This window comes from Mesoplodon densirostris, chromosome 3, assembly GCF_025265405.1.
Source record: "Mesoplodon densirostris isolate mMesDen1 chromosome 3, mMesDen1 primary haplotype, whole genome shotgun sequence".
NCBI lineage: Eukaryota > Metazoa > Chordata > Mammalia > Artiodactyla > Ziphiidae > Mesoplodon > Mesoplodon densirostris.
This window is the reverse complement of record NC_082663.1, coordinates 176,331,286-176,346,220: the sequence shown is the minus strand read 5'-3', so window position 1 is coordinate 176,346,220 and position 14,935 is coordinate 176,331,286. Positions and strand designations below refer to the sequence as shown.

General features: G+C 40.1%; 2 protein-coding genes across 4 annotated transcripts in view; both read right to left on the bottom strand.

Moving 5' to 3' along the window:
- ZNF454 (zinc finger protein 454) overlaps positions 1-5,948 on the bottom strand; it is a 25,621-nt gene extending 19,673 nt beyond the window's left edge. Inside the window, exons 1-2 of the mRNA XM_060095014.1 lie at positions 5,915-5,948; positions 4,179-4,254 (exon numbers count right to left, since the gene is read on the bottom strand). The gene's annotated coding sequence lies outside the window, so the exon portion shown is untranslated. The remainder of the gene's footprint in view (positions 1-4,178; positions 4,255-5,914) is intronic.
- Positions 427-14,935, bottom strand: part of ZFP2 (ZFP2 zinc finger protein) — a 26,545-nt gene continuing 12,036 nt past the window's right edge. The window contains exons 6-9 of one of the 3 annotated variants that reach the window (XR_009531527.1): positions 14,661-14,750; positions 4,179-6,003; positions 3,380-3,452; positions 427-545 (exon numbers count right to left, since the gene is read on the bottom strand). Coding sequence is in view for 1 of the 3 variants with exons in the window: in XM_060095017.1 (XP_059951000.1) it covers positions 4,533-5,927 (1,395 nt within the window). In the remaining 2 variants the exon portion in view is untranslated. Of the gene's footprint in view, positions 546-3,130; positions 3,453-3,849; positions 6,004-14,660; positions 14,751-14,935 lie in introns of those variants that run through there. The other 2 variants (XR_009531526.1, XM_060095017.1) reach the window with 2 other exon arrangements.

Genomic DNA, 14,935 nt, shown 5'->3' with positions numbered 1-14,935 from the left:
TCAGGAGGCGACAAGTCGAAAAGGAGCATTCCTGAGGGATGACCGCGCGGAGATGACTTGAGAAGGCAGCGGGATTGTGCCTCGGCCACGGGGATGCAAAAAATGCCAACAGTGTGGCCTGGGTTCGGGCTGGGGCGTGGTTCGGGCGATGAGTGGGGCCCGGGGACCGGGAGGACGGAGGTGCGGGCTGAAGGCCTGCGGACCAGTGAGGAGGCTGCTGCGGCAGTTCAGGACCCAGCGAATAGTGGCTGGGACCAGAGTGGTGGCCGGGACCAGAGTGGTGGCCACGGGACCAAGGGCACGGCGCGAGAACGTCGACAGGTAGAATAAACTTGGTTCTCCACGACTTATCACGAGGAAGGAGCTGGATGCCAAGGCTGTCTTGTACAACTGGGTGGTATTTAGAGAGGTGGTATTTATTTTTGTGGACAGTGTTTTGCGGAGGCGGGCAAGGATGAGATAAAATATAGAAAGATCCAACTGGAGATATTTAGTTGCCTTTGAATTTTCACGGATCGCGGGAAGGAAAGATGAGAGAGTTTTAACTGTCGGTGGGGAAAAAAAGCCAAGAACGGACCTCTTAGTGAGCGGTGTCAGTGACTTTACTTACGTGACACTATGGCATTCTGTTTTGGGTTTTACTGAAGATTTCATTCTATAGACACTTTTGGAGTCTTTATGTGTCAGGCATTGTTCTAGGGGCTGGAGAAATAGTGAAGCCCTGAACTCATGCAGGTTGAATTCTACCAGAGCGGGTACTCAATAAACAGAAAATATTGATTAGGTAGTGATGACACATTGAGGCTGTGTTACGGTTTAGAGTGTGACAGGGATGGGGAGGTGTTTTGAGAAGCGTTTTGAGAAGTTCTGTTTGAGGAGGTAACATTTGAGCAGAGATTTGAATGTAGTGAGGAAGGAAACCATGTGCATATCTGGGAAGAGAACAGAAATGCTGACCAGAGATAGAAGTGTGCTTGGTGAGCCTGTGGTTTAGCAAGGCCAGTGTGACAGGAGAGGGCATAGTGAACAAGGGAGAGTGGGAGAGGAGGTTGGAAGGGTAATTAGAGGGCTTGAAGGACATCATAAAAAGTTTGCATGTATTCTCTGTGTGACAGAAAACCATCGAAGGGGTTTGAGCAAAAGAGTGGCTTGGCTGAACACATTTTGACAGAATCACTGGTCCGCTGTGGGGTGAACAGGCTGTGGTGTGGCTAGAGGGAATACAGGGAAACCAGTTAGGAGGCTATTACACCAGTGGGGGTGGGGTGGGGGGAAGAGAGAGCCTCCTACAATTATATCACCTTCCTACAAGGCATTTGCTTTGAGAGCCTAAGATAATTAAGGGTTGTGGATGCCACGCTAAGGACTTTGGATATTGTTCTGTTTTCAGATATATAAGGATAATAATAATAAAATATTTATTGAGCACTAAATATGTGTTAGGCACTTTCATAAGCACTTTACATTAGTATTGAATGTAATCCAAAGCTATGAGGTTTGCACTGTTAACAAATAAGAAAACTGAGACAGCGATATACTAAGTGCCTTGCCCAAGGTCTCATGTCTAGTAAGTGGGACCAGGAGTCCTGCCCCTGCTGATAGAGGAAAGGTGCAGAAGTTTCCTCCTGACTTGTTGCCCAGAATGGCTAAGCACTGACATACAAGGGCCCGAAGCTTCCAAAACTCCTGAAAAAGTAGTGAAACCTTCTACTGACCCATTTATCTGACCCATTTCTCCTGCTGCTCCCTCTAAGTGTTAATATTTTACCAGTTTGGGGTTATTGCATCCATCTTAGGCTTCAATACATTTTATTCTTCCTTTCCCCCTTGTCTTCTGCCTTCCTTTTGAGCCTTTAATTTTGCTGCTCTCTTTATAATCTTCCATCTGTTTTCTACCCATCTCTCTGCCTCCCTCTTCCCCTCCATTTCTGTCTCTTGAGATCAGGTGGGGAACAAGAAAATACATGAAGAGAAAGGAAGAAGCTGGATGCAAGCGAGAGACATTATTTAAAATCTTAAGTTTCTGAGGTTACAATTAATTCAGTGTTTCATTCTTCCTTAGTCCTTGCCTTTTCTAATTCCATAGAGGTCCTGTAGCCCAAAGAGACCAAACTGCTCAAATTCCAAACACTCAGAGTCCATGGGGAACCTCCTCCATTGCCACCCACAGATATCTTCTGTACCCATCGTTTCTTGATTTCCACCTCTCCCAGTGGAAAGTTTCCTTCCTTCCTTTCCTTCCTTCCTCCCTGGAGCCTCCACCTGTGCCCCAAACCTTATTTTCACACTTTGAGCTGCACATCCCCTCCTTTCTGCACCTTCAGACTCTCCCATGCAGTGATAAACGTGCTCAGTTCTTCTACCTTAAATCATACAAATGCTCTTGGCAGATTATTTGTTGGCTAAATCAGCACCTTTCTCAATCCCCCCTTTTCCTTGCCTACCTCCTCTATAGAGGCTGGAAGAGCTAAGTACTTATTTTTTTCAGCCTCCTTTGCTCCTAGCCTCCATGCAACACAGCTGTGATCAGTGAGGTTTAGGAAGAAGTCTCCTGAGGGGCTTCTGGGAAAACCTTTTCTGATAAAAGGCACAGATGTTGCTGGTGCTACACACCCCCTTTCTTCCTGCTCTGAATGCAGATATTTTACCTGAAGCTATAGGAGCCATATCATGTGACATGATGAAAAAGTCATGAAACTCAAGGCATTGAATTATTTTGTCTGAACCGATGCCAACCACCTCCAGATTTTTTATGGGAGTAAAACAAATCCCTATTTGCTTGTAAGCCATTGTTATCTGGGCTTTCTATTATTTGTAGCCAAAAGCTCTTCTGATATATACACCCTCTCTCAACCACAATCTCTCTCTAGTTATCTTCCTAAATCTCTCCTTTCTCAAACTACTAAGTCCTTTTCAATCTTTAAGTCACTCTTCAACCCACTAAAATTTACAGAGGTTATCAATAACCAAACCAAAGGCCATTTTCTATTTTTACCTTACTTTAATCCTCTGTGGCATTTGAAAATATGAAATATTCCTATCCCTATGCTAAAATTCTTTTTTCTATGCCACCACCTTCTCCTGATTTTTCTTTGTTTTTCATTTTTCTTTTGCCTGTTGTTTCCCCTCAGCTTCTACTGATGACGCCTTCCACTTACTGCATTCAAAGACAGTACTCCCAGAAAACCCTTTATCACTGCCCCTTCTACTTATTCTACTGCCTATCAGGAATCTTCACTTGGATACCCACAGACTCATAAAATACCCCCAGACCAAACTGATCATTGCCCTACATAGTCAGTCAACTTTTTGTGTTCTTAATTATGGCACCCATCCACCCAAATAAATTCAAGTGCTCACATTTAATTGATTACATTACCTAGATTCTGCCTTATTATTGCTTGAATTCTTCCTTTCCTCTCCCATCCCACTGCCAGTTTCTTGGTTCAGCCCTTGGAAAACAAAACGAAGACTATCTTATGCAGTTTGATTTCCTAATCATATTTATCACCTATTTAGCACTTATTAAATGTGTATAAAATAAATGAAATTGCCTTAACTACTCTCATAACTATAGATCTATAAAATCTTTCTCTATGATTGTTTTGAATATGTTGTGAGTAGCAAAGATTTTGTTAATATGTCAAATTTTCATGTCTGTTAGTGTTCAGCCTCTTCTCCTTTCCACTTTGATAGTTAGGGTACAACACAAAGATGTATTTGAATCCTATGTACTCAAAGACTATATTTGTTATATTGTTTTCTAAGTAATTAGCTTATTTAACAATAGTTTAATGACTGTTAATTGAGAACTTAAAACAGCATGCTATTGCATTAAGATTTGCACAATTATTCTATCACCTGGTAGCAAGCAGCCAATATTTCAGAGGAGAAAATAACAGGGGGAGGGGGAAGGACATGGAGGAATAATAGAAGTTGGTAGAAGTAGAGAATTTTGACTCAAAACATTCAGGGAAACCAGATTATGGAATAGGAGCATCTAGATAACATATATAACATGGTGAAAAATCAAGCATATTTATGTTTGTAGCATTTTAGAGCTTATAGGGATCTTGGAGCCTTCTAAATCTAAAATCCCTCATTTACCAAATAAGGACACTGGGACCTGGTGAAAGTAGGTGACTTGTCCAAGTTAGTGGCAGATCAGGACTACATACCAGGTCTTTGGGCTATCCAGTTAAGCACTCTCACATTTCCTCTCCAGTGTGAAGTCTCTGATGTCCAAAGGAGAATCTGCAGTATAATACAATAGAACTTATCTTCAGCATGAATCCTCATTGCTTAGAACATTAGCTACTTAAACCTTCTAGTATAAAGTTTTACTTTCTGAATCAAGATTTCTCCACTTCTATATGGTTTCTCTGCAGTGGTCTGTATTTTCTGATATGGTATATTATACTTCAACTAAAAGATTACTACAATCATTACATTTATTAGGTTTCTACATCACATGACTTATCTGATTATCACTGAAGAGTTCATCATGGTGAAGGATCCCATGGAAGCTTCCCTCACGTGTGAGTTCTCTGATGCCGTGTAAGATTTGTACTCCGACTGAAGGCTTTTCCACATTCATTACACTGATAGGGTTTCTCTCCTGTATGCGTTCTCTGATGCACTATAAGGGATGAATTCTTAATGAAGGCTTTTCCACACTGATTGCATTCATAGGGCTTCTCACCAGTATGTATTCTTTGATGCTCAATAAGGTATGCGCTCTGGCTGAAGGCCTTTCCACATTCACTGCATTCATAAGGCTTCTCTCCAGTATGAGTAACCTGATGTACAGTAAGGGATGATCGCCCAGTGAAATGTTTCCCACATATCATACACTCATAAGGTTTCTCTCCAGTATGAATTCTCCGATGCTGAGTAAGAGATGAATTCTTACTGAAAGCTTTCCCACACTGATTACATTCAAAAGGTTTTACTCCAGAATGAAGTCTCTGATGCTCTATAAGGTATGTACTTTGGCTAAAGGATTTCCCACATTTGTTACATTTGTAGGGTTTTTCTCCAGTATGATTTCGCTGATGCAGGGTAAGAGCTGAGCTCTTACTAAAGGCTTTTCCACATTCACTACACTCATAGGGCTTTTCTCCAGTATGGCTTCTCTGATGTACAGTGAGATGCATACTTTGACTGAAGGCTTTTCCACATTCATTACATTCATAGGGTTTTTCTCCTGTATGAGTTCTTTGATGCACTGTGAGATTCATACTTTGGGTAAAAGCTTTACCACATTCATTACATTTGTAGGGTTTCTCTCCAGTATGAATCCTTTCATGTTGAATAAGGGATGAATTCTTGCGGAAAGCTTTTCCACACTCTTTACATTGATATGGTTTCTCTCCAGTATGAGTTCTTTGATGAACAGTAAGATTCATGCTCTGACTGAAGGTTTTCCCACATTCGTTACATTTGTAAGGTTTCTCTCCAGTATGAATTCTTTGATGTACAGTAAGCGAGGAGCGTTCAATGAAGTGCTTCCCACATACATTACAGTTATAGGGTTTCTCCCCTGTATGAGTCCTCTGGTGCTTAAGGAGGGATGAACTCTGGCTGAAGGTTTTCCCACAATCATTACATCCGTAGATTTTCTTTCCTGCAAACATTCTTTGAGTTTTAATTAATTCAGCATTTTGTTTAGTGTCTTTTCCATGTGAATTCCAACTGTGAGGACTTTTCCCCACAGGAACAGTTTGTTGTGTATCAATGACTGAACCCTGACTGAAACATCTTTCAAATTCATTACCTCCACATGTCCTTCTCACAGTGAGGGTTTCCTTATGGGTAATGTGCACTTGGCCCAGATGTCTATCCTGGTTTTTCTGTTGCCCCTCTAACCAATTATCAGGTTCCCAGGTTTCCCCTAAAGAAGAATGCCAGAGACCTTCTCTTTCCATTATTACCCCATAAGATAAATCTTCAGTAATTAGGGCTTTGTAGTTGACTCTTTGGTTTCAAGTCTTATCTCCCAGTCTGAAAAAAATAAAAATTCAAATACACATTGGTTTCTGTGCTGAAAACTTATAAGGCAGGAAGAAGAGAATGAAACTGAGAATAACTATAGGGCACATTTGAGAGCTTTCAAAGATGTCCCTATAATTAGGAAGAGAATTGGAAGGGAGGGAAAAACAGTGAGCTGTCCATAAATAATAGGGAAACTAGAAGCAGGGTAAGCAGAGGAAAGAGTGAGCCTATGCAGGAGAGATAGATACTGAAATCACTGACCACTGGACAAGGCTAAATAATGAAGATGGAACTAAGGGAAGATATACAGACGAGCTGGGATTGGGAGAGGCAGATCACAAAGCCCTGGAACATTTATCTGGTATTCCTACCAGCAGTTTCTTCCCTCCCGAAGGCTGCCTATAATTCTGATACTAAATCTTCATAAAACATCACAGTGTGACACAATGAAAAGATTGTTTACCCTAGAGTCAGACAAACGTGGGTTTAAACACTGGCTGTTAATCACTTATCATCTTAAGTAGTTGTTTCTCTGAGTCTGAGTTTTCAGAGATACAAAATGAGGATAAAATAATCTGATAAGGATAAGTAAATTAATGTATATAAACTACCCTTAGGGAACATACTTGTCTGGAACATAAAATACCAGAACATACTTGAAACCTAAACTCTCAAGGGAGGATGGCAAAATCTAAAAGCTCCTGTGCTCCACAAGGAGCATGTGATTTTCTCACTCTCTTTAGGTAAGAGGGTCCTAAAGGGCCCTACCCTTTCCTAAATATCCATTCCTTACAGATAAGAACTGGTGGCAGAGGCAGGTAGGGGAGAATCTGTTGAACTGCTTGAGATGGGGCTGGAGGAAAGGCCTTGTAGCCACTCAGACTTTATTTTCTCAGATCTCATTTCTTATCCCAGACAAAACATCCTGGAGGCAGAGAGGCTGAGGACAGGGAACTACAATCTGAGGATCACCTTGTCGGCTTGATCAAAATTATCACCACTGAACCAACAGACCAAAGGTCTCTGGGCAGGAGGTTTACTATGAAGCAAAAGATACGCATGAACTGGACTTCCTCCTTCCAATCTGACCTGCTTACATAAAACAGAAAAAGGGGAAAGCCAAGCAGACTCCACCTGTAAAACACACACACCACCAAGAAACCTCAGAGAGGACCTATCCAGTCAAGCATGAAATACCAACAGGCAACACATGAACTGGAGGCTGCCTCTTGCCCCACTTCACTCTATCATATCCAGCTATCCAACTGAAGTTCTTTGAGATCATTCCAAGTGCTACCCAGTAAACAACATAAAGGACATGGGGCAGCTATTCACACTGTTAGACAAATACAATGTCCAGACAGACAAAACTATTCAAAGATAAATGACACACAGAAAATATCAAATTTGGAAACTAGGTAGAGGTTCAAGAAATTTTTAAAATAATAAAAGCAGGAGGACAAGGGGGTGGGGGGAAAGCATTAAAACCAAATGGGAGAATAAACATTGGAAGAATAAATGCTTCCAGTCATCAAAAGATGTAAAAAAAGTAAAAAAAAAGTTACATACTGGGAGAAGGGGTTTGCAACACGTGATCCAAAAAGAGCTCTAGAACTTAGACTTGGAAAACAATATCTTTTTAACACAGCCCACTAGAAAAATGGACAGAAGACTTGAATAGACACTTAAGAAAAGGAAACCTGAGGACTTCTCTGGTGGCACAGTGGTTAAGAATCCGCCTGCCAACGCAGGGCACATGGGTTTGAGCCCTGGTCTGGGAAGATCCCACATGCTGCAGAGCAACTAAGCCCGTGCACCACAACTACTGAGGCTGCACTCTAGAGCCTGCGAGCCACAACTACTGAGCCCACATGCCACAACTATTGAAGCCTGCGCACCTAGAGCCCGTGCTCTGAAACAAGAGAAGCCACCGCAGTGAGAAGCTCACGCACTGCAATGAAGAGGAGCCCCTGCTTGCCGCAACTAGAGAAAGCCCACACACAGCAACGAAGACCCAATGCAGCCAAAAATAAAAATAAATAAATATATTTATTTTTAAAAAAGAAAAGGAAACCTGAATAGTGAGTAAACATAAGCAAAGATGCCAATCCAACAGTAACCAGGAGAAGGTTGAGTAAAGCCTCAGTGAGATACTATTACCACATCCACCTGAGAAACAAAATACAAAAATTCAAACTGACAGCTTCAGAATTTAGAAAGATGTGCAGTATGGGGAACTTCACATACTGCTGGTAGGAGTGTAATTTGGTTCAAGTATTTGAAAAAAAGTTTAGTACTACCTAGAATGTAGAACAGGCACACAGACTATAAGATTTAGCAAATCCACTAGTAGGTACATACGCTTAGGTAAATCTATCTTGTAAAAGTTCACCATGATTCATAATTTTTAAAGTAGCATTGTGTACAATAACAAAAAACTGGAAACAACCCAAATGTCTACCAACAAGAGAAAGGATAACTAAATTGTCAAATACTTATACAAGAGAAATGAAAACAGTGAATGTTATGGATTTCACGTCTGCTTCTCCCCAAAATTCATATGTTGAAGCCTAATCCCCAGTGAGACAATATTAAGAAATGGGAGTCTTTGGGTCATTAAGTCATGAGGGTAAAGCCCTGATAAGATTAGTGCCTTGATAAGAAGCGGCACACACGAGGGAACTTGCTCTATCCTGTGAACCAGGTGGAGGGCCCTCACCAAAAACCCATCCATGCTAGCACCCTGATCTCAGACTTCCAGCGTCTGGAACTATGAGAAATAAATGTCTGATAAATTCAGTCACCTGGTCTATGGTATTCTGTTATAGTAGCCTGAACTGCTTAAGACAGTAAACATTAATAAACTAAAGCCACACGTATCAATATAAATGAATAAATAATTTAAGCAAAGTCACAGAAAAATACAGTAAGAGTCCATTTAGATAAAGTTTAAAAACAGACTCTAACTAAATATATTGTTCATCTGTGGATAGCAATCCTATAAAGAAAAGCAAGGGAAGGGATTTATCACAGAAGTGAGAACAGTGGTTATGTCTTGGGTAGAGGAAGAGGATGGGAATGAGGAGGTACTACTAGATACTAGCAGTGTTGCGTTTCTGAATCTGAATCTGGGCTCTGGTGCCTGGGTGTTTGCTTTCGTTATTATTCATTCATTTTTATCATAATGAACTATAAAAAAAAGCAGTACGGTTAAGACAACAACTTTGGAGCCGGACCGCCTGACTCCATCACCGTTAGCTGTGCGACCTTGGGCAGATTACTTAACCTGTCCTGTGCTCCAGTTTCCTCATCTGTTAAATGGTACCTATCTAGTGTTGATATGTGAACAATAATTAGTTGATATTTATAAAGGGCTTAGAAGACTACGCAGGTTTTTGCTAAGTAGTACCCCTATTTTACACATTCCTCTGTATATATGACATTTCAAAAAACAAATGAGAAGAACAACAAAATATTTTCTATTTTTGAAAATACTGATCATTTTAAGTTGAAACATGTACTGCAGAAAACTTAATAGTAGGGGTTCAGTATATCTTCATGGAATTTAGAGACCTAACTTAAAAAGTTACCTCTGAAGATTTGCTGCTTAAGAAAAAGAAAAAAAATAGACTGCCCTACAAATTTTTTTAAAACTGGCCTAAGTGATCTCTCCAAGAACATGGGATGGTGAAGGACAGTGGAGTCATGTCTACAAAGGATTGAGGAAAAACTGATGTGACTCAAGAATTCCACATAGCCAGTACTCTATACATGCATAGGAAAAAAACAAAACATGTTCTTAAATATGAAAGATTCAGTAATTGCAATACTCCTAAACCATTCCTGAAATATTACCTAAATGTTTAAATGTTTGAACAAAGGATTTATCCAGGAATAGAATGCTCACTATTAGGAATCTAGTAATATATTAATAGGTCATGGGAAAAAGGTGCTTCAAAGTATTTGATAATATCCAACATCCAATCCTGATTCAAAAACAAAAATATTAGCATTGTACCAAGCATAAAAATAAAACACTAAAAGAATTCACACTAAAAAACAGAATCAAGGAAAGGATGCTTACTATTACTGCAACTATTTAATATTGTTCCAAAAGTGTGACCACTTTTAGACAAATGAGAGGGGAGGAAATTTCATTTTTCCCAGATTACATAACTGTCTCTGTGGAAAACATAAAATTGTTAAGGTGGCTTTACTCATATTAGTGAAGTATTAAAGCCTGGACCTGAGCACTAAAGATCAAAACCATAGCTCTTTCAGGATTGGACGACATTTCAGATCCTTACCATTTTGCTCTCATTAAATAAGGACCTGTAACATGCACAGCTTTATGCTTGGCCACAATAAGAGTTCAATGATTGTTAGAGGTTATCACTATCATTATTATTTTATGTCAAACAATATACAGCTCTCTCTTCTGTTCCTTTATTCCTAAGCAGTTCTTTCAAGTGATGGCCCATACTCCCTTACAGTCTTAGAATGCCTAGTTAACTTTAGGATTTATATTAACTTTGGTACTCATCAGGACATAAGAGTCCCCAGGACCAAGGGGTATGGGAAAGCACAGCTCTTTCAGTATTTATGGCTGGGACTGGCCATAGTAGAGGCCAAGAGCCTGCAGAGTATTTGGCCAGGGGTCGGGGGCCTGGATGAGAGACTTGGGCAGCAGGCCCTGCTCTTCCTAGAGCAAGCTGATTTCTTTCTTTTCTCCTTTTATATTTCTTCCAGCCTAACAGTTAAGTTACTCCTTCCATTCAACCAGACTATTTCAGTACTCACCTGACTGGACTTCCTATGTAACACTCCTGCTACCCTACAGTGCATTCTCCACAAAGCAGCTGGATCGATCTTCTGAACATGATAAATCATTCATTCAATAACTGTTTATTGAGTGCGGCACTGTTCAAGGGGCTAGGGATACAGCAATGAACAAAAGTGCCCTGGAGGAACTTATATTTCAGTGAGAGGAAGAAGGATAATCAACATAATAAATAAATAAAATATTTAGTATTTAAGTGGTATACCTTATGGAAAAAATAAAAGCAATAAAATGGAAATAGGGAATATGACGGGTAAGGGGAAAAGTTTGTAATTTTAGATACAATCTTCGGGAAAGGCCTCACTGACAAGGTGACATTGAAGACAAGACTTTAGGGGCCAAGGAGGGAGTCATAGGACTATCAAAGGGAGAGCATCCCAGGCAGAAGGAACCACCAGTGCTGAGAGCCTGTGCAAGGATGAACAAACTTTTTGGATTCACCTACATTGATTACAGTCTTTTAGATTAGTTTTCCTACTGGAAGCAAAGATATGTGCCTGTACTAACCATTAATGAGGCTCATTATGAAGGTGGCATGAAGGTACATGGGGACTCAGTAAGAGCACCTAAATTCTCTCTGTGTGTGCACGTGTACACACATATACATTTACTCACACACAGAGGTAAATCAGATGATGCCTGGGGAAGAGCTGAGCACAGCACTCGGTTGCCACTTTCCCCTCTTGGTTTTGGACAGCATAATGAGACTAACTGGCAGTAACATCAAAGAAAATCTAGAAAGAACAAGATCTGGAATTTGCACATCATCATGTTTTCTGAGCTCCGTTCTCTTCCTCCACTTTTCTGTGTCTTTATTTCCTTCTCTCCAACAGGTACCTCTCTGCTCTTGTAAATGCATTCAAGTCTCTATCTCAGTAAAAAACAAATCGGAGGCATTCTACGTCTGACTTCTTTCAGGTCCTGCCCTGTCTTCCTTTTCCTTCAAAGTTAACTTTGTTGAAAGGATAGTCTGTATTTAAAAGTCTCTCTTTTTTTGGGGTGGTGGGGTGGTGGTGGGGGGGTGGTGGTGGGATTTGCCACACAGCTTGTGGGACCTTAGTTCCCTGACCAGGGATTGAACCTAGGCCCTTGGCAGTGAGAGTGCAGAGTCCTAACCACTGGACCGCCAGGGAATTCCCCGTAAAAGTCCTTGTTTACTTCTTCACTCTTCTCCCCAGGCACATGTCCTGCAGCACCAGAGTGCTCCTCTGTAGGTTACAGGCCACTTCCTCAACACTAAGACCAATAGCGTTTCTCATTTCTTACTTGGCACTGTTGCACTCTTCTCTGTTTTTCTCTCTTCCCTTGGCCCGGCTCTCCATAACTCTCTCCTCTCCCTCTGACCACTTTTTCTGTCACCTTTGCTAGAGCATCTTTGGCCCCCAGTCAAATGTTATTCCTCAAGATTCCATCCTTGCTGCTTTGCCCTTCTTATTCGCCCTTCCTGATAATTAAAATATTCATTGATATGAGTGTCATAAATATAATTATAATTTTCAAAGCTATAGTTTTACTTGATTACTAAAAATTCTACTTGATGTCATCTAAGATTCACTCAACAAAGATATTAAATACCTACTCTCACAGACAACATGCTAGGCAGGGGATATAAATAAAAGTAAGCTCAATCATGACAATTCAGTGAGCCTACATACTAGTGGCTAGATAGATATTCAAAGAGACAAGAGAAATACAGTGCAAAATGTAATCATATGCAAGTGATAAATCTTTAGGATTCAGCCCAACAGAGAAGTTGGAAGGTGGGTAAAAAACTGGGAGAGGAAAACCCAGTATGAGCAATACCTTTGTTTGCTTCTGATGCTTCTAGAAAACCCATCAACATGACAGTGAAAGAATGAAAAAGTCATAAATAAATGCACTAAAATAATCTAGGGAACAAAATGCTGCAAAAGAAAACAAAAACAAAAACAAAAAACCCCTACCAAAAATATAATTTATATATCCTCATACAGACAAGAGAAGTTAATACGTTCATTTTAAAAGATTGCTGTTAAAAAAGAAGGAGCACTTAGAGAATGAGAAGGCTCATAGAAATAAAAAATATGACAGTAGAAATAAATTTTTTTCACAGAAGGACTGAAAGACAAAGTTTAAAGAAATCTTCACATCTCACATTTTCCCTTCAAACAATGCCATGCAATTTACCACAAGGTCTTTGCACCTGCTGCTCCCTGTGCCCAGAATGTGCTCCCACATGACCATCACTTTGAGTATCTGTTCAGTAGTCACCTTAAAGAAGAGGCCTTCCCTGATCACCCCTTTAAAACAGCACTCCTGTTAACTGATCTACTTCCCTTATGATGCTTTGTTTTTCCACGCAGCACCTGACTCTATGAATAGTCAGTCCCTCCCTTCTTCCTTCCTTTCTTCTCCCTTCTCCTTCCCTGCCTTCTTTCTTGATTAATTTATTGTTTCCCCGACTAGACTATAAACTCCACGTGGAAACTCTGCCTGTTTTGCTCATTGCTCTACACCCAATGTTAGGAACAGGGCCCAGTGCTCAAAAAACATTTGTTTGTTATTTATGTAAGAATACAAATAGCAATAGTAATTGAATCCACAGAAATCTATAATAAAGTTAATTAAAGCTACCTTAAGCGATCATTCTATACCTAAAAATTAGCATGAAAAGCATAAGATAATATCCAAAGTTGTGCAATATGTAGCAAGAGCCAGAAAAATGTATATATCCTTTGACACAGTGACTCTTCCAGAATCCTGTTCTTTAGAAAGCTTAATGGAAACAAGCAACGATGGTCACAAGATGACTTTTTTCCTATCAATTTTTTTTTACTGATTTCTTTTACTGCTCTGTACTTAGATAGCCATACACTATCCAGACATCAAAAAATATCTGCCTAACTCTTTAAACAGTGTTTGAAAAGAAGTGATCAACACTTTCACATGAGTAGAAAAGATAAAGGTGTAAAATGCATTTTTTCAGAGAAAAGTCATGATAACATCTAATAAATTTCAGTTGTGAGGGGGATTAGTAGGCAGATAACAAAGATTACGAAGCATTAAATGCTTAGAGGAGAATGGGATTAAATAAGTAGTAGATTCAGATTAAAAATTTAGGAATGAGAAGGGAAATACATAAAATGTAAGGTTATCAGTAAAAAGAACAGGGCTAAACTCACTCGTCATTTGTTTTTAAATGAAGACTGTATAAAACACCTATATAATTCAGAGGAAGAGAAACGTTAGTTTCCTTTTAAAAAGCTGACAAATGTTTAAATGAATAATGGAAAGGAAGCTATGGATATAGGTCATGGCCGAGAAGAAAGATTCACAAAAGAAAATAAAGAGAATAAAGTAGAGGGGATAGAAAGACAGGGATTGAAAGTACAGATGAGGGAAATCCCTGGTGGTCCAGTGGTTAGGACTCCATGCTCTCACTGCCGAGGGCCCGGGTTGGATACCTGGTCAGGGAACTAAGATCCCATAAGCTGCGCAGCATGGCCAAAAAAAAAAAAAAAAAGAGAGAGAAAGAAAGAAAAAGAACAGAAAGCACAGATGACAGAAGAGGAAATAATAACTGCTGACATTTACTGAATGTTCAGTATGTTCCAGGCAATTTAAAAGAGTCACAAATGTAGTAACTTATTTAATCCTCATAAGATATTACCTGCCACTGAGGTAAGGACACATGCAAGACCTCAGCAGGATGAGTGACATCAACAATGCAGAGGCATTTGAGAAACACACAGCAAATGGTACAGGTCTCAAGAGACCCAGGGACCTCTGAAGTGGTTTCTCCCCAAGGTGACACTCATGGAACAAGTTCTTGCAGCCAGATCCTTACCTGGGGAAATGCACCCTGGATGTTCTTTTGTCATCAGGCTCAGTTCTCAATCCAGCTGAGATATTACATTTGGTTTGGAAAGCTGATGCCCTGCTCGGGAGGAAAAACACTAAATTTGACTTCTGAACTGAGTATAAAAACCACTCCCAGCATATGTCTTATCCCTTCCTCTTCAGGGCTTCTGTAACAAAGGAAGGTGTGGCTTCTGAGATTTCCCATTTTTCCATTCTCTAGAGAAAAGGGCTTTCACCTTGAAAGACAGGACACTAAGGAAC